Here is a 19,678-nt window from a genome sequence, read left to right as displayed (position 1 = left end):
TCCACGCAGAATTTTCTGTTGAACCTCTGGGGTTTTGCTGAGAAATTTTTGTATGTCCTGTTAGAAAAAGAGCAAGGGTGGAAAGGCTCCTTCTGTAGAACAACCAACCTTCTGTGCTTAAGATGGATCACTGTTTTAGCATATCAGGTGCAACAAACAGTGATTTTTAAAAAATTTTTAATTATTATTATTATTTTTATTTTTAACCAATTGAGTCCTATCTCTTAGTGGAATGACATAGCCCAGCCGTTCTCCCTTCAGCTGTGTTGGGAAATTCTCTCTGCTTAGTCTGAGAGAATGTCTTGCTACATATCTTTCAGGCAAATAGTATATCCTTGCCTGCAGTTCTGGCTCAGATGTGTAGTTCTTACATTGCTGGATTCATTGCTACTAGTATTGTGAGTGAGCTTTCCGGGGAAGGAGTTGGTACTTGTACCATTTTTTCTCTTGGAATTCATTGTTTCTTCTAACAGAATTCTACATGGAGCCTAGATACTAGGCATTACTTTTATTGCTAAATATATATATATTTATAATACTGACCAGGAAATACTATAAAAACAGTCCCCCTCGAAAAGCTAAATTTACCAACACTTACCTTACAGTGATACGTACTTCTAGGATGCTATTCATAGGAGTAAAATTAAGAGTATTTGTAAACAGTTGCCAGCTGGAGGCAAAGATACCTTTTTTCTTCTCCTGTATTCTGTGTATACCTAGCTACCTAATATGTTAGATAATCTTGTAAGGACCTTTGGCAAATGCTTATTTTTCATGGTGGCTGTTGTATATTATGAAACATTTATCTTAAATTGTAATGCTTAAAGTATTTCTAAATCTACCACCTGTTATCAGTGGATTGGAGAGGGGAATCATTTTTTTCTGAAAATGTTCTTTAGACAAAAATAATGTTATAAAGGGTACGTACTGTGAAGCTGCAGCATTCAAGGTTATATTACATTCTTACTACTTTAAACAGAGTAACAAAATTACTTCACTAAAGCATCGCTAAAATTGTTAGAGAGAAGACAGGTTTGCACTTTTATTAGACCAATTGATAGATGGAAGATGCAAGCTTTTAGACTCCGTGTCCTTTCAGAGCTAATGAAAGGATGCTGAGCCCGAAAGCTTGTTCATTTTTTTTTGAGCCGTATCGGTTGGTGTTAGGAAAAAGAGAGAGAAATTGCTTCATCTTGAAAAACTTTCTCTCCCCTCTATTCCAAGTTATGACATTTTGTGCATTTTCTGCTTTTATCCCGGTTGATGAAAACACTGTCCCCCCTACCCAAAGCATATGGATAAGAGCTACTGTCTTATATTAATCCTCCTGTTACTTCAGGAGGATGCACAGCATCCTAGTTGTGCATAAATGTGCAAATATATTACAATTACAGAGGAAATTCATTGTTGAGAGATCTACCAGGCTTGGAATCAAATTGGAAACTGTCTAAATGGCTGAATGAAGGGCTTTGTATTAAAAAGGCAGATCCCTGCACTAATACGTGAGTGAACTCTTAAGCAGAGATTGTTAATTTCTGTACTGGTATTGAGAAGCATCGCCTTATCCACTTAATATGGCAGACTTCACTGGGGCTGAAGCGTGAGCAAAGGAATTGTAAGTTAGCCCGTAGTAAGTAATCCTATATCAAATGGATAATTCGTTTGATAAATTCAGCCTCTCTATTTGCATTTGCAGTGTTCATGAGTCGATTCGTTTCCTTAATTCATCACCTGAATGTGTTCCACAAAATATTTTTCATGGGCTTTATTTTACCATGTGGATAGGTGCCAAGCGGTTTACTGGAAGCACCTGATATCCTTTATCTGAGATTTCACCTGGGTAGTGATTTGCCTCGTAAGTCATGAGGCTCTGGTTTTTCTGACTGGTTCAGACAGGCGTGCAAAGGCCACCGGGGCTTGGACCCCCCCGGAAACAGACATTAGGGAGTAAGATTTGGGGCAGTTTGAAATCCCTTTGGCCTTCTCCTCCTGATCAGTGAGGACCACCCTGAAGGGTTTGGTTGCAGCTACTTTTCCCATCTCTGTGCAGAGTTTTCAGGTTGTCATGTTCACAGCTGATAACCGCCTGTGTTTTCACAGGTTTAAACTAGAGGCGGTCAGACTGTCATCTCCCTTTCTTCACTGCTTCCCCTCACAAACCTTTCAAGGCACTGTGGATGGGCTGGGTCCCTGCTGATGACATGGAGCCTAAATCTGTGTCCAGACACCTGCTGTGGGTACACAAACACGTCTGGGGCTGAGCAAAAGCTGGGACAGAGACCAGCCACAGCAGCAACAGATTGGGACATGGTGTCACAGTCTTTGGCCTGTGCCCTGGTTGTGGGCAGGATCACCTGTAACCCAGGCTTGTTTGCTGGAAGAAGCGAAACGAGTCTCCCTTCCCTAACCCCACAGCTCTGATGGAGCTGCAATCCCTGCTATTGTATTGGGACGCTCAGGGGACTCTCTGGTTTCTCTGGCTTGTGAAACTTTTCACTTGTCACTTGGAGATCCTGCTTGGTGAATGTGCAATGAGATGGTGCATGACCATGCATCCCTTTCCTTTCCAGGGCTATGTATCAAGCCGTTGAGAGCACACCAGCATACCACTCAGTATTTATGCATTCACAGCCATCCAGCCTGCTCTGGACTCCATGCCAGCATTTAATGTTCCCCCCCAGACGGGAAATCTGGGGGGGAGTCTTGTGTTCAGGCAGAGACGTGTTGGGATTTTTCGGTGGGTGGAAGGCAGCAGTGGTGTTGGAGAAGCTGTGGCACACCGACAGTTTCACATGGGTGTGAAATGCTCTCTGCACGCCTTTGAGCTGTCTTTTTATTGGAGGTTGTCATCCTCAGATGGCTTCTGCAAGACCCCTCACTGAAGGACTTAATTCAAAACAGCTGGGGAGAAGCACAGCCCTGCTGTTTCCCATGATGGTTCCTTGTCCCTCAGTAGTGGAGGCTTCAAAGGAAGCACTACCCGTATGAGGGAGCTTGAGGAGCCTGTGCACCAGAATAGGATGCTGGCTTTGCTCTAGTTCTCTCTCACAGCACCTACAGATCTTGATAAAGTACATTCCAGCGTAAATAGGATGCTGTAAAAGTTGTTCTCAATCCACAAGTTTAATATAGCCATAATGCTTAAAATACCTGTCCATTTCAAAATGTGTCTGAAACAATTTACGTCATAAAATCTCAAGCTAACTAAGAGCTAAAGGTGTCCGTAAAACTGTGAAACAAAATTTTTCAATGGCTTTTTGCCTTCGTTTGCCGTGGCAGTGACTGTGCCAGTCCTACCACTCATTGGGGTTGTCTGTCTTAGCCCCTTTTGCCAGCATCGCAATGTAGTGCAGGAGGATGAACAAGAAGCAGCTCAGGAGTGGTGCTTGGGAGGCAGAGTATGTAATTAATGGCTCAGATACTACTTTCAGCATCTTAGGAGATATGCAGACCAAGAGAGGGTTCCTAGCACCTTCTAACGTGGCAGTGGGTTTCCAGTACCTAATAAAAAGTTAATGGGGAGTTTCCTGCTTCAGTTTGAATCATAATAAAACTTCCTGGTATGATCCCTTCTGAATTATTTCCTGGCTGACTGCTGACAGAGCATTGCTCTAGACCTTGACTGTGTGTTGCAAGTATTGGTCGCCTCAAAATTTGGGCTTGGATCCTCTGGTTGTACATGGTTTGACAGAGGCTTGTGATATTGTCTGCTATGTGGTCTGGAAAATTGTTTGCCTCCTCGTTCCTGCTAGCAGCAATGGCACTGCTTGGAGCAGGGTATGGACAGACAATGGGACCATAACCTATTAAAGCGCCGTTGTCACGAGCTTTTGCTTTGCTAAGTGGAGCCTCCTCCTCTTTGCTCCAGTAGCATCTTGTAGACATTTTCCTTGTCTCCTTTTGTGAGACTGACAATGGAGCCTGCAGTCAATCCAGAAGTCAGGGAAATGGCTGTTTCTATGTATTTGTCCACTCACCCCAAATCCCTGAGCTCTCCAGCTCCTGGGAGACACCTGGATGAGGGCTGCGTTGAAACAGCGAAGTGGCAGGTGATGAGGACGCCCTTGAAGGCACGGGGGTCATGCAGTTGCAAGGACCAGGCTGCTGCACATGTAACAGAGGGAAGATGATGAGTGTGGTAATTAGAAAGGTGAATATGCAGCAATTATTTACCATCTCTTGTAACACAAGAAGTGCAAGGTGTCCCAGGAAATGATGAATCAGGATGAAAACAAGCAAAAGGAAGTAGTTTTTCATCTGACACATAGTTAGAGTATAAGAATGCTTGCTATGAGGTGCCACGGAGCCTGTAGGTCTTAAATACAGTTAAAAAGAGGATTAGCTCGACCAACAGAGGACTGGTCCAACAGTGGCTATTAATCACCACAGTCTATATGTTACCTTAGGCTCAGGGAGAGGCTGGGGGGGGCAGGGAATGTGTTGCTGTTCTGTTCTGCGCTCAGTGGTTTGCACACAGATGTCTGGCACCAGAACGTGAACAAACAGAAGCTTTTTCTGTATAATACCTTATGTGAATACATCTTTGATCAGGGATCTTTTCTTCCTGCTGTGTTGCATATTGTGGCATCCCATGTAAAGCATTCCAAATGCATTTTATGTCATGCTCAAAAATAAACTGTCCTCTCTGGTCACTGACTCTGATTCACTTCACGTGCTGGAATGCTTCTAATTGCAAAGGATGCAGTTAAAATTGTGTTTGTCTCATTTGATTGCCTCTGCCTTAGGTTACTGATGAGATTTTGTTAGAAGCTTGTATTTAGAAATGTGTCGCCACATGCAAAACATACCATTTTGTGTGTGACTACTACATTAGCATACATGTGGGTGAGAAATCCACTTGTGTAAACAAAACTCAGTTGTTTTCAGTATTTTAGGGCAGGGAGGAAATAAGGAAGTTTTGCAATAGGTTCTTTTTTAAAAACTGATGTATATTTTCCCAAGGAGTGCCTCATTCCTTTTGTGTAAGGTAGAAGCATCTGGGAAATAGGAATCCAAATCTGATCCTGGCTGCGAGCACCATTTCCTGCACTGGAACAATGTTGTCCAGTTCACTCGCAGTGGGAACGGCAGCTACCGCATAGCCTTTATACGCAGCTGAGGCTGGTACTGGTATATGTATTTTACAGCAGATCAAGTGATACGGTACATAAAAGAAGCCATCTATGTGGTGACAAAAAAACCAGTGCCGAACTTCTTAGGAGGTTGGTACTAAGGATTTCTATTTGATACGGCTTCAAAAGCTACAAACACATTTTTCATTCAGTGAGACTCCGGTGTTGTGGGACTGGTGTAACTAAGCAACACGGGAAGAAAAACTGCACCAGTGCTGCAATAAGGCCAGGATGGTACAGAGTGTATCAGTGGAAGTTTCTTTATAATCAGACTAAAAAATTTGATTAAACTTGCTTAGTGTCAGGTGAAGGTTTATATAGTGCCTATTGCTCTGTATGCAGGATTGCATGATTAAAGGATACAAATGTTCAGAAGCAAAAGTAGTCCTATTTCTTCTTCCAAAGCAGAAGATTGTGCTTTGTTGTTAAGGATCTTTTTGTTTTACCTTTTTCTTTTTTTCTTCTTCCTCTTATGAGCACTAAGGATGAGGGAAAGCTTTATGGAAAATACAGTTTTTTACAAGTAGATGTGAAAAGAGTCAGGCCTGAGTTTAGTTGATCTCATCTGGCAGAGATTTCCAAATCTGCTTTTCCTCAAAGAAAACGTTCCCTTGTTCTGTGCTATTGGTCAGTCTGTTGTATTCTCCCGGTGGAGAACTGAGTTGGAGGGATCAGAACAACCCAAAATGCTCATGAGCTCCTAGGTTATTGCGAGCCTCGTGTATGTTTGGGCTTCATCAAACCCTAGGGGTGTTCTTGTGTGGTTTACTGTGCTACAAAAATGTCAAGTCTTTTAGGCTGAGATGGACTCAGAGCCTGTACACTATTGTGAAGCTCCTGTTGGGTAGCAGCAGGGGTCATAAGCAATCAAAAAGTGATTTTTAAATTACTAAGGATTGAAAACAGACATGAGACACATGATTAGAAAGCTCCCTAAGGACGTTAAGATGATAACATAGATAGGCGGGTGAAGCTTTGGGACAAAGTTTTGGAAAGGCAAGTGTGGGGGAGGGAGATATGGAGAGTGAGAACCCACTTGGTCTTTTCAGCTGCTGGAAACTTGATATTATCATGGTTCAGACAGTTTGCATCAGGTGGGTACCCTGGCCCACGCTGCTGCCCGCTCCAAGATTGGACACGAGAAGCTTTTCATTTGAGCAAGCAGAGGCTGCCCCGAAATGGGATACATTTTCCTCAACGTTGCGAGACTGTTGTGCCGCACATCCTCTGTTATTGTAGTGGAAACTGTACAGGCAATCATGAAGTACCTGCTAGGAAAATGCTTGAGGGCAGGAACTTTTTCAGCTGGACCACTGTTTTTGTATAACAAATAAGCTCAACGGGATGGCTGCAGCTGTCAGTGCTAAAAGGTTTTATGGGGTTTTTTTGGTTTGATTTTTTTTGATCATACTGCATCAGCAGTATGATCACCGTCTTCAACCTCCTGTACAGCTCTGCCCATCTCATCGCTCTGTTTGCCAGTGCGTGTGTATACAGGCTGCAGCGGGGAGTTTGGTCTGGTCCCACAGTGCCCTCCCCTCCCCTGGTTATGTTCAGTACGTGGAGCCGAACTTGCAAGGAGGAGCAGGCTGAGACATGTGGGTTGGCTGGAAATATGGAAATGTCTGGAAATCAGGAAACAGCAGAAAGTGCTGAGAAAAGGAACAAATCCTGAAGGATGAGACAAGGCAGCTGAGGAAAGGTTAGAGGAAAGCAGGGAGGAGCTAGCAGCGTGCGGTGCTGTTGGGGGAGCGCCGGCAGCCCAGGATGCAGGCCCTGAATGCAGATGAAACAGCGGCTTCCTGCAGCGGGGAGCTGGCTCTTGTGTAAGAGCTCTTCAATGCATGCACAGTTAAAAATAAAAGGTGTTTGTATAGCGTTGACTCTCCGCGTGCTAACATGAAGAAGAATGCAAATAGAAGCATGAGCAACAAGGAGGAGGCGGTTTAATGGCTTTGGGGATTAGCAGCGGTATTTAGAGCCTTTCACCTCTCTGTTCCTAACATAAGTCTTAACACAGATTGATGGTTTTAGCCATCTGGCTTGTGTTTGCTTCTATGCAATGACTAGTGACACAGAGAAAGAACCTGACCAGCAAGGCAAAAGAAAAAGAAAAGTATATAACAGAAGAAGGCATCTTCTTCTCCAGTGTCAGTAAAAGCAGGTATGGTGCTGCTATTCTGTTTCACAGAGCCTGGCAGGTAACAAGGGAGAGGGGAATGAAAGAGTAACAGGCATCACTCGGTACATGACTCTACCAGGGAGCCTGTGACTTATACAAATGTGTATGCTCTGAGCAACTTGCTCCCAAATGCAAAGCTCTGTGATCTTTAGAAATATAGTTACCCCAGATAGCATTAGAGTTAGAGGGCAAGTTTCAATCATAGGTTGACTCTCAACTGTAAATTATTTTATACTTGACTGGAAACTCTTGTCCCATATATCACCCACCCAATACCTTAATTTTATATACTATAGCCCAATTTATAAGCTGGAAAATTCTGTGCTCTCGACCATATGACACATTTTGGATTAGATGGCTTCCTTGCGTCCTAAGCCTTCTAAATACTGATGCAAGTTTTCTTGGGGGTGGGCTGACCCTTGCAGGGAGTCACTATCAGTTTTCCTCTCACTCCAAGCTGCGAGGTCTGTCATTCCTTTTCCAGCAAGCTCATCTTGGTAGAGCTTCCCAAAATCCAGGGCTTTAATGGGGAAGCCATGTGAAAGGTCGCTGCTCTTCTTCTCCAGACAAAAGAGTAACCGAGAGTGGGTACATGCACGTACACACTACAGCAATTTTTCCTAGTCAGTTATTTTTCAACAGCTCTTGAGTAAGGGTGAGAGTTACAGAGGACCTCACCTCTGGTCTTTCAAATGGGGGGGAGTTTGGGCAAGAAATATTGGCAATATGTCTTTAAGGAAATGTTTACTGGTGTCAAAGATTCACTCTTGGGTTCTTCTGTGTTTTTACTCAGTTTTGCTTTGGGATTGACTGTCTGTGGTGCGTATTTCAAACCAAAGCAAACCTTTAGAAGGCTTCCTCTAGAAGGGGTAAAAAAATATATAGGGAACATAAAAAAAACCACAACACCACCACCCCCAAAAAAACCCCCAAAACAAAAAACAACCCTAGGTGTTACAAATCTAATTTATAGCAATCTTGGCACCGATTTGGCTTTATATTAGGCATGTAGAGCTTCAGTAAAAAATATTTTTACTTGCTTTTACTTCTTCAGAACCAGTAACCAAGAAACTGCCTGTAATACCATTTTTTGGGGGGAAAGTGAATGAATTTTGGATATAGATTGCTAAAATACTGTTTTTTATCTCAAATAATTGGTTTTGGCATAGAGTTCTGACAACTAAACATGATGTTTGTCACTTCAGCCAGCCACACCAAGGTCAGTGAAAGAGATCACTTTATATTTGACAGGGAAGCACTTCCACCAAATGCATTAATAGTGTGACAGTAAGAAGTAGAGACACATGAAGTGACTGGGGAGTGCTGTGTGCCAAAGTGAAACTCAGATTCAGATCTAGATCGGGGTAGAATTTTCAAAGGCACCATAGCGACCTAGAGATCACCAAGCAGTTGGGAGCCCAACTCCCATTTTCAGAAATTACGTAAGGACTTTACTGCCTTTTAGCAAGACTTAGGTTCCTTTTCCCAGAAAAAACAGCCTTTAATTCACAATTAGTTCACAAAAGCAGTCTTTGCTTCTTCATAATTATATTGCATAATGACTTCACTACTTTTTAATAACATCAGATTTCTTGTCTGTGTCCATTATCACCAGCTTAGAAGCTATTCTGTTGCTTTGGGAATTTCGTATTCCAAGTCACTTACAGAACTATAATTAAGAACTTCCGCAGAAGACCAGGTGATATATGTATGTTAAGATATTATATTCTGCTGATTTAGTGTCAAGCCTTAGATTAATTTGAAATTTTATCATGCTGGTTTCATTATAAACGCTTCCATGGAAAGAACATGTTATTGGAAACTGAATAATTAATAATCTCTGTGTTAACCAAATGTTTTCTGAGTGGTTTGTTAAAAAATGTCAGGGCTCCAGCTGAAAATCCTGGCTCTGTTCAATTCAGTGGTAGAATTCCCATTAGCTTTAACAAGATTTTTCATTTTCTTATCTCAAAAATTACTTGTCAAAGCTCCTTAAAGTTTCTGTGTATGAATTTATATTTGTACAGTAGAGGTCCACGTGTCTTTTTGATCTCCAAAACAATTGTTTGCAGAATAAGGAGAAAGGAAGTAAAATGTGCAGTGACTTTTTTCAGTCCTGATCCTTTGGGCCGGACTAAAGTGCACTCAAGAGAAACGTAACCTGCTGTCCTTTAGTGGCTTCTGAAAGTCCTGCCCTCCAGACCATGTCTGAATGAGATGGAAGGGGGAGAGGGATGGATACAGATCCATCTACTGTAGATTCACAAGCATCCATGAAAATCCTCACGCTCGTGATTTTAATGCTTATAGCAAACACAATTCCCAGTGGAGGCCGCTATTATTAAGCACTTGTTCTGTTCTCATGCTACTTAAAGTTTCAGGCTCCAAATCTTGATGAAAGTGGAGCTTAATCCTCATAGCGTGTGTCACAGCATTTGGGTCTCAGCAGAGTTTATCGTGTAAAGATCTGACCCTGTAAATTAGGACCTAAATACTACTGTTAGTTTCCACTACCATTGATCATAATATTGCTTTGGGTTCAAATGGTGGTCATAATATGCACATATGAAAGTTTGAAAGATGTTAAGCTTTAGACGGAAATGGTAGGCTTGCTACAGAATTTGCACGTGGCCAAGTCCATTTTAAAGGGTATAAATGGAGTCTATATGAATTAGGAAGATAGTTGACATAAACTTCTGTGGTCAATGAGCTCTCCATTAGATGATTAAGACTCTGGAACATTGAATTACCTAGATATTAACTATGGCTAATAATTTTTTTTTTCCTTGTCAAAACAAGTTGCAGTAAGAAATTCCTTTGTTACTGAAATGCAACTTTTTGCAAAAAGAATCTGCTTTCTTCATGTATCATCTTAATAATTACAAGTGTTCAATTTTTGGATAGCCCAAGTTTGGTCTTAAACCAAAGTCCTGTCTGGCAAATTTACAGTAACTTCTTTTTGTGGTATGATTTCTGGATCACTAGTTCTCTTCTTAACATAGCCAGCTTTTCCTGGGAAACAAAGCAAACTGAAACTTGATAAGTAAACCAAAACTTCTGCTAGAAAAGAGAACACAATTGCATTTTATACAAGTCATAATTTGCAGAATTCTGTAAATTATGAAGAATTTTGTTCCCTGTCTTTATTCCCTGCATTTCCTGTATCTGGTAGTAACAGTCTAGTATCAAAACCTTCTTTTCCCATCCACCTCCAGATCTCACTGCAAAACGTTAAATGGGAGGTGGCAAACTAAGATATGGGCAATTTGAGACATGGGATATTGCATTTTAGATGTTTCCTGTTATTCTTATTAATCATTTTCTTTCTTTTTTTTTTTGGACAGATGATGCTAATGAAGAAGGGACTGAGCTGAGTGAAGACACAGGTGAGTAAACAATATTTTATGCTAAAATATATCACTTCTCTGAAGCATCAACCACACTGAAAGAATTCTTGAAACTATTTGCCTTGGTTGTGATAAGCAGTGCCAATCATTTATTGCCAATGTTACGACAGTCATCTCTGGTTTTTAACATAATGTAGGGTAAACCATCCCTGATAATAAATAGTACACTGTAAGAATGGCTGAGACTACCTTTTTAATGTCATCATCTGTTACGAGCCTCTGGGTGATACTTGGTTGCTATTTATTAATAACTAGTTTGAACATGAATGGGAAATAATTAAAATTCTGCAGTCTCTTTGTCTGTAAAAAGGTGTGAATACAGCAATTCTTGAGTCATTTGCAATTCTGATTAGTGGCCATGATTTGTTTGCAATGAAAACGGTAGCAAAACTCTCCCACAAACTTTTAAATACGTTGAACTTGATTGGACAATATTTCAGGGGACATTTTTCCTGGTCTTCCTAGTTTGCTGTTTAAAACAAGTGTCAATGTTTAGGGTTTGTGGATGTGGATAGACTTGAAATGGAAATGATGGATAGGTATAAAGGAAAGAAAGGCCTGAGAAACAAGAAAAGGAGAGGACAGAGGATTAGATATCTCCCATGAGGACAAAAGCTTCCAGTCAGAAGACTTCCGCTTGTTTTTTGTAGAGACCTTCATCCACTTAATCTTCTTGATGAGGCTTTTTGTAACAGGCTTCCACCACAGCACCCTGCTGACCTTCACCTAGAGGTTCTCGGTGGACATCTCCTCTTCCATAAGAGACCTCTGTGCAGCAAAGGACCGCCTTTTATACGCAGCATAGCTCCCCCTACTCTTCTTCTCTGCCTCTCCTTCCTAACCAGCTAGTACCCATCCGTGACAGTGCACCAGGCATGTGCACAGTCCCCTACGTCTCTGTGACACTGATCCCATCATAGCCCAGTGACTGTGCAGGAACTTCCAGTTCTCTTTACGAAAAGATACGGGGTCAGAAAGGAGAGCCACATGGAGAAAGGCAGAGATATACCAGCCAGGAAAACAGAGGTAAAAGCTTTTGAAGCAGTATGTTGGCTGCTTAAATTGGCAAGATTGTCCTAAAGACAAATGGATTATGATGATTTATGCAACCAGTTAATTAGCTTAGAAATTAGAAATACTTGAAAAATGGTGTATATGCATAGATGTGAAAACATGGATATACACAGATAGATACGTGTTACACTGATGGATTAGCACATTCTTTTATTGCTGTTCTGGCCTGTTGATTTTATTACATATAATTATAATTACTTTTTGGTGTCAAGATTACTGGATAGGAACTTTTAGAAATTTTAATACAATTAGTGTGATTGATATTGATATAGTTATAGATACATACATAAAGTAGAAAAATAAAGACCATCATTATACAACAAACATTTGCCAAAGATTATCCTGCAGTTGAATTTGCAGTATTCATCTGACATTTCCAATTTCATTTTTTACAGTTATCATGGCATGTATACTTTTATAAGCCCAATTATTTTGCATTTTTTGTCTTGTTGCTTTTATGGAGATTATGCAAATTACATTGATTTTTTTTTTTAAAGCATGTTAAATTGGAATTAAAAGGAGTTGCGTTTCCACTTAATAACTGGTCTCTTTTTTCTTGCCTTGTATCCTTCACAGCTTCATTAATTTGGGTGAAGCTACATAGCTGGTCTGGGACATTATCACTGAATTAAGTCATTTGAGGAAGATATTTCCCTACCTGTCTGTTTCTTTGTGCATATGAGATAGATGAGATCATAGCTTCCCTCATAGGTTTGCCTGTAGGGTGCTATGAGCTTCAACAGCATGTACTTGGTTATTTCTTTATCACTTGGAGATATTTTGGGAATCGGTGCATTGATTGTCAGCAATCAATACCTATATGGCTAAAGAGAAGTATCTTTTGTATATCTGCTCCAGTAGTGGGGCAGATATACAAAAGTTATGCCCTTCTGACCTATTTGTGTATGGACTTTTTAATGATTATAGGATGCATTTGCGGGAACTATAAATACATACATTATTTCTGCATTGAGGGAAGTTTTCATTTTTATACTCAGATTTTTATCAGTTTGAAGGATATCTGCTTTTTACTGTTCTAAGGGAAAAAATAGAGTAGCAACTTCTAGTCACCACTTCAAGATATTAATTGAATAATCATTCTTCATTCCACTTGACTTCATGGGTCATGACTCCAGCAGATGGACTCAGCAGTTGGCACCAATATTGATGACCCTGGTTTTTTGAGCTGTCCATATCCAATCTGCTTTGGGGTTACTTCTCCAATTCCTGTGCTTGGGGCGGGGGGGGGAGGAAAAAAGAAGTGTTGGATTCCTGGAGAGCACATGTTGCAGACTACACACATGTGTAGGACCTTTGGCAGAGATTCAAATATTCAAAATTTCACCTAAATTCCCATGCCTCCAACTTCCTATTGGCGAGGTGTTCCTGAGGGCCGATACCGAATCAAGAGAAAACATGGACAAGTACGGGGACACACATGAGATGTAGAATCGTTGTATCTGTACCAATTTCATTTGAAGAATGTAGTAGAATGAGGCGGAGGTTACAGAATCAGTCCTAATTTAAACCTGGTGGCAAGAGTTAGAGGAAAAAAAACTGGTCCTGGTCTAGAGGCAGCAGAAGTCAGTGGGAATATGTCCATTGACTTCAGTGCGCACCAGATTAAGCCTTGCAAACAGCTAGAGAATTAGGCAGGAGTAAGGAATAACAGATGACCAAATGTGTGTATTATAGAGTGATGGATACATTATGAAAGTAATCTGTCTTGTGTTTCTGCCACCCTGAAGTGCAAATATCTCATTATATGCAGAAAGGTCTGTCTTTCTATGATTTCTCTTCAAAATAAATAAGGGAATATCTTAATTACATCTGCCAGATAATCTCCATTAATATCTACATTAATACTATAAAATCAACAAGCATGAATGATCATTTTAGCGAGTTAATCACATAACATCACTGCATATATTGGATGTACAGAATAAGAAAAACATTTAAAAATGAAAATAACCTAGTCTTATGAAATATACACACTCAAGACCACTCTTTTAATGGCGTTTGACTCATGGGATTTTAATCCATCGGTTTGTTATTCTGGGTGCTGTTATCTTGTAGCAGCTGCTGACTTAACGGCACCATTTAATTCAAAGTGCTGTGATGTTATCATGTGTCATACGGTTTGCTGTTAGAATGGCTGGAGTCAAAAGGGCAGCTACAGTAATAGCGGGTATGGACCTGTGCAGTTCTACATCTCAGCTTTGCTTTATGAATGATTTCCTACACAAGCAAAGAGAAGGGCCAGATGACCTAATAGTCTTGTCTACCTTTAACTTCAGTGATTTAACACTGCAGAGTCGTGATGCTTAATGTTTTAAGCTCCATTAAGGGAAGATTATTCTAAACTTTAACTTCTGAAGGACTTCGCTTTTATACCTATATATTCGCATATCCCTGCACAGAAGCGTGCAAAATAAGCCCTGATACTGCCATAATTGCAGTGATTGCATGCGGAAATTTTAGGAGCATGTGCTATTATGAGAAGCATGGTCCAGATTTCTACACAATGGTATCGCATTATTATGCACTGACATAGGTTAATTCTCTTACCATTCAAAAAAAAAAAAAAAAAAAAAAAAAGAAACACACAGAAAAGAGATTCAGTTCTGAATCTATATTCTCCCTCCAGCCTGTTTGGCTTCACTGTCCACCAGGTGCCAAAACCTTTTGACCTCACCTGTGTGAATGTTGCCACACTACTGTGTCTCATTTCCCATCTAATAGTTGTTCATAATAAATGCCCTGCTGGTTATCCCATTTCTATCCTGAGCATCCTAATTAACCACCTATTCATTACTTCAGAAGCCACAGCCAGCTAGGATGGCAGGACGAAGGATCTCATTCACACTAACAAGGGAAGCCCTATTATAAACAATGCTGTATAAATAAAGAATTTATTTGTATGTTCCACTGTGTGCACACTCTTATATTGGACACTTAGTTTTAGAGGGAGACTTTCTCTTTTTTTTTCTGGGGTGAAAATAGCAATCACTTGTAACCAGGGAGATTTGGAAGTTGTGAGGGATTTTGGGAATAGCTTACTTGGAGACACACTGTGAGATTTAAGTGGCTTGTTGACCCTCTGAATTAGCCTATAAAGAAGAATCATTTCTCCCAGTGTTAGAGCTCAGAAACCTTTTTGCACAGATGATCACGATTAGAAAAGCTTTTAATACGATCAGTTCAGACACCTGTCTAGGTGTGCTGTTTTTAAACAGAAACTTGCAGGCCACATTTCTGTAATATTTGGTTAACTGTTCGGAAAGACATACTGTTGGCGAGCAGAAAGGGTTAAGAGTTGTATTTTGACCATAATAAAGAGACATTATTTTGAAGCCTGCACAAATCCTTTTCTGCTTCTGGAATGAGGGAAATCTGCTAAAGAGCAGTCAAATTGTCATTGAAATCTTGTTCTCCTGGGACAGTGCCTCTACATCCTTTTGTGAGCATTTAAAGGTTCTCTATAGAGTGCAAAAATATCACTTCTTTTGAGAGAGTAACAGTTCTGACTTCTCTGAATGTAAGGCTCCTCCCTCTCCATCTTTGTGCTGTCAATTAAGATGTCAGTTATATTACCAGATGTATTCAGATACTTCTGAAAGACATGGCTGGACAGTTGCACTTAAACTTGATTGACATTTGACTTGTGGGACTGGAGGAAGCCTCACAGATTGGTTAGATGATAAAATTCATCACTAGAGGGGGTGAGTGTTGATTGAAACATTCCTATTGATTCGAGTCCCTGATGCGAATCGTTGTCAACCAAAAAAGGGAACGTAGCAGGTAGTTCAGAGTGGCATTAGAACCAAAGCAGCCATACATCAATATGGTCCACTATAAATATTGAAGTTATTTTCTTAAAAGAATGGGAGAGTGTTGGCAGGAATCAATCTTTGAAAGCCTGGTTATTTTCAGGATCTCTCTTTTGTATTGAAGTTCTTGTTGAACTCTATCACCATTGCTCCTGAGTAACCCTTTTAAAGGGTTGACAAACTGTGTCTTTCTTTGGTGGGGTTTGTCTTTATTTTTCCCCACAGTATTTCTTGTGGTTACTCCTACATTCTCACCACTCCAGAAATAAATTCATCTTAGCACTTGAAAACTCTTGTTTTCCTCAAAATATTGTATTTGAATTTCAAATTCAGTTGAGCAAATGTGATGACATGACACATGACATGTGCTATGTTAAGTGCTGTCGGGAAAGGTCTACCTCCTGATACCCAGCCAAACCTCAAAGCATGTTCTGCTTTGCTGTAACTTGCTTTATTTACTGATCGCTGAGGGCCCTTCATGCTCTGAACTGTATGGAATTCCATAATGAAACAGAAATTCCATTCTAGAAGAAATTTTTAAGAACAATATTCAGTTTGGCTTTTTTGGGTAATGCTCATTCCTGAAAATTAAGCAAGTGAGATGGAATTTAATTACTCACATACAGATCTCCGTTCTGGAATTTTTGTTGACATTTCGAGCTGTTGCTTCACGTAAATTCCTGCCAGCTTCCCAATCTGTGGCTCTTCTTTTTGGACGTAGGTACAGTAGAGTAACCAGTTTCCCAGGCGGGCAGACGAAGAACGTTTCTGAATTTCCTGGGCTCCATGCAAAGCCAACCATTCACTCCCTTTTTGTCTCTTGAATGAACACAATATTCCCCTTGACCCTGCAAGTTCCCTTTCCGCATCCTCGCTTAGTTCTTTCATACCTCCTGTTTGGAAACTTTTAGCATTTTAGTTCTAGATATACGTAGTTGTGGAAGGGTAGGAAATAAAAGGATAGCATCTACAGCTCTTAGCAGAGCTGAGTCCTTTATGAGAACTGGGCATCTGATTGCTGAGAGCTGTTTAAAAATCCAGCAGCATACAGAGTAGATGATTGTGTGGGGTATGTATGACAGCAGAAGAGATGGAGTTTTCAGAACACTTAAGCAATTTATAATACACATGTAGATAGCGTTTTTTTTTCCCAGTTGCTAATTAGCTAATCAGTTTGAGGTAATACCATGATTCTTATTTTCTCACAGCATGGCAATAGGGGTAAATCAAGCAAGGTCATATGTCTTCCTACATTTCCTGCTTACAAGTGGTCAAGATTTCTTTCCAGCACACACAAAAGTGTGTTTTCTTTAGGCTTCTCCTTCACCCAAGCCCTCAGTTGGCCACAGGGAATCAGGAGGTTTGACAGAAAGTCAAATGACAGAAAGTCATTTTCCCATCGCGGTTGAATAGATTCAATAGGTGCAATGAATTGAGTTTTAATTGTCTGCCATTCTCTGCTTTCATGGTTAAGCAACACTATTTGAAGAATGTTTTAATTAGTGAACCTGCTTTCATTAAATGTCTTAATTTACAAATACTTTTTATGATTAATTTCCAGCTCGGCCTCCTGTTGTTCTAACAGGCTTTCCGTGCTACCAGTTTGTGCCTTGGGGTCTATCTTAGCAAACGAAGACTAATTTCATCCTTTATGTTAAGATGACAGGATATCTTGAAGATATTGTAGAAAAAGTTCGTAATTTTTGAAGTTTAACCAACTGATATTAAACACTGTGAACTTCAGTCCCTACAAAGAGGGGAGATCGTAAACTTCACTGGCCTCAGTTACTGTTTTTACTTAGGAGGTTCTCCTTTTCCTCCATCTTCCTGTCGCTTTCTGGCTAAAAGGTTGGAATGGAATTTTTCAACCAGAACATTACTATCTCGCAAAGCTTTCATTTCCTTAACTCTACTTCACTATCAAACTTGCTTCCCTACCTTTCGTTTCGTTACTAATTTCAGTCAGTATTCATTTGTTAGTGTGTTCTAACATTGAATGGAGAATTGAGCTGAGAGGGAAAAATCATTTCGTTCAGATTATTCCTCCACAGTTCCATAATGCAGTATAACATATATTTTGTTAAAAACTACAAATTAAAACATTAATAATTTTTTTTAATTTCTGAAGATATTAAGAGGTTGTGAAGAAATAGGTTATTTTAGTATGAGCTTTCTTCACTGCTGTCACGTGAAAGTTAGGGAAAGTCCAGTCCATGCTGAAAGATGCCTATTATTACTTTTAGAACAGATGACGCGGTAATTAATTTTAATAATAGAAAGATAGGCATTGGGCACTGAATGGAGTGCTGACATAAAAGGTACTCTCAGTTATGCTATCACGCATAGTAATATTTGCTACAATAAAACAATTTCAGAAGAATATATGTAATTTTTTTTTATGTTTAAAGAAGGATTGGAACAAAAAGGCCAGCCTCCATCTCCGACAAAGAGCAAAGCAGAGCAGCCTGAGGACCTGCAAGATGATGCTGAAGGTAGGTGGTCTGACAGCTTTTCAGAGCTATTAATCAATTTTGCATTTTGGGGGGAAAAGTTTACTCTGAATTCTTGGAAAGAACTGGAAAACTTTAATTTAAGAATATTGTTTGCACACACTCGGAAAGTTTCTTTTGGCCTACATCATGAGATTGTAATTCTTCTGAAGTCTATTTCATCTCAAGGTAGATTCAGAGTTACAAATGCTATTTTGATGGGATGGGCTACTAATTATTGCTGATATAAAATGAGAAATTGTTGCTGTTTTATCTCTAACCTGTTCTATGTAATTAATAATACAAAATGTAATGCATGTTGTGCAGGGCTTGGGGCGTAGTCTGGTTGGTTGAGTTGCTCAGGTAAATCAGCTACCTGCTGCAAAACACAGAGCAATAAAATTCTTGCTTTCCTTTTCTGCAAGAAATGTTTGATGTATCCCTTTCCACTCCAATTACGGTGTTTATGGCTCTAGACCTTATGCAGTGTATTACATCTGTCCATGGTCAGAAGTCACAGGTGCTTAACGCTATGCCTATAGCCATGTTCCTGTAAGAGTGCTTTCCTGCACTTGAGTCTTCACAGGGCAGCTTGTCATGTGTATGGAGGTAAATGTGGTCTACATTGTTCTAAAATTGGATCATAGTATCTTTTGTTAATCTGTATCTCATTGGGAGAGTTGTTAAAAGATGTTAACATCAAAGACTTATTTTCAGAGTGGAGAGTTTCACGTTGCTTTCGTACGTGTGGAAGAGCAAAATGCCCCGATGCTGGAGAATTCCCCTTATGTGAAATAGTTAAAAGGATGAACCTTAATCTTTAATCCATGACAGTTCCTTATCATGGATTCTCTTTGACGTAACGTTCCTCAGATGACACATCTCATTCTGCACCTCAACCAGTGGCTCCACGATCTTCATCATTTTGACCCAGCACTGTGCATTCAGCTACTAAAATACTCTGACTGGGGTATAGTGTGAGTCATAAAGAACAGAAAAATGTTAACATCTATCACTTTAAGTAAGTGCTAGTAACATCCTGTCACTAACATTGTGACTGGTTGTTAATGGCAAGTACTTAAAGCAATAGCTGTCATCGCCTGGAAGGTGTGGGAAGACCCAAGAAATCTCATCCTGACTGGTCGTCTTTCCTTTCATGCGGCACTAAGCCCAGCCGAAATTAAAATACCAATTTTACGTTTGGATTTGAGAATTCAGTGATGACAAACCACATGTCAATTTGAATGCAGGCTAAACGGCGTGTGGGATCGTGGTGTCATTTTCCATATTCCTAAATAGGGAAAACAATAATAGTTTTTATGATATATTTTTATTTGGAGTGTGGCTAAAAGCTTTCATGGTATCAGTGTCAAAAAAAAAAAAGGAGGGGGGAAAAAAAGTGTTGCAAAACTGTAAGGTTTTCCTTCCATTGGAAAAATAACTGGTGGTGTTCCACTATTTCTGTGGTTTACTAGCTACGGTTTCCTAGTTTACTATGCTTGTCGATGTTTCCTGGTGACCTACAGTTCACTTTGTGGAGCACAAACAAATGCATTGGAAGGGT

The 19,678-nt window shown here is 40.1% G+C and overlaps 1 protein-coding gene across 4 annotated transcripts in view; it reads left to right on the top strand.

Annotated features, from left to right (window-relative positions):
* The window catches only part of MACROD2 (mono-ADP ribosylhydrolase 2), an 899,949-nt gene that overhangs the window by 817,168 nt on the left and 63,103 nt on the right, over window positions 1–19,678 (top strand). For 3 of the 4 annotated variants that reach the window (XM_075496893.1, XM_075496891.1, XM_075496890.1), the window contains exons 10-11: window positions 10,659–10,700; window positions 18,034–18,117. In XM_075496893.1, coding sequence (XP_075353008.1) covers window positions 10,659–10,700; window positions 18,034–18,117 — 126 coding nt within the window. The remainder of the gene's footprint in view (window positions 1–10,658; window positions 10,701–18,033; window positions 18,118–19,678) is intronic. The other variant, XM_075496892.1, reaches the window with a different exon arrangement.

Source organism: Mycteria americana, chromosome 3, assembly GCF_035582795.1.
Source record: "Mycteria americana isolate JAX WOST 10 ecotype Jacksonville Zoo and Gardens chromosome 3, USCA_MyAme_1.0, whole genome shotgun sequence".
Classification (NCBI taxonomy): domain Eukaryota; kingdom Metazoa; phylum Chordata; class Aves; order Ciconiiformes; family Ciconiidae; genus Mycteria; species Mycteria americana.
The sequence above is the reverse complement of the archived record's forward strand: the minus strand, read 5'-3'. Positions and strand labels throughout refer to the sequence as shown.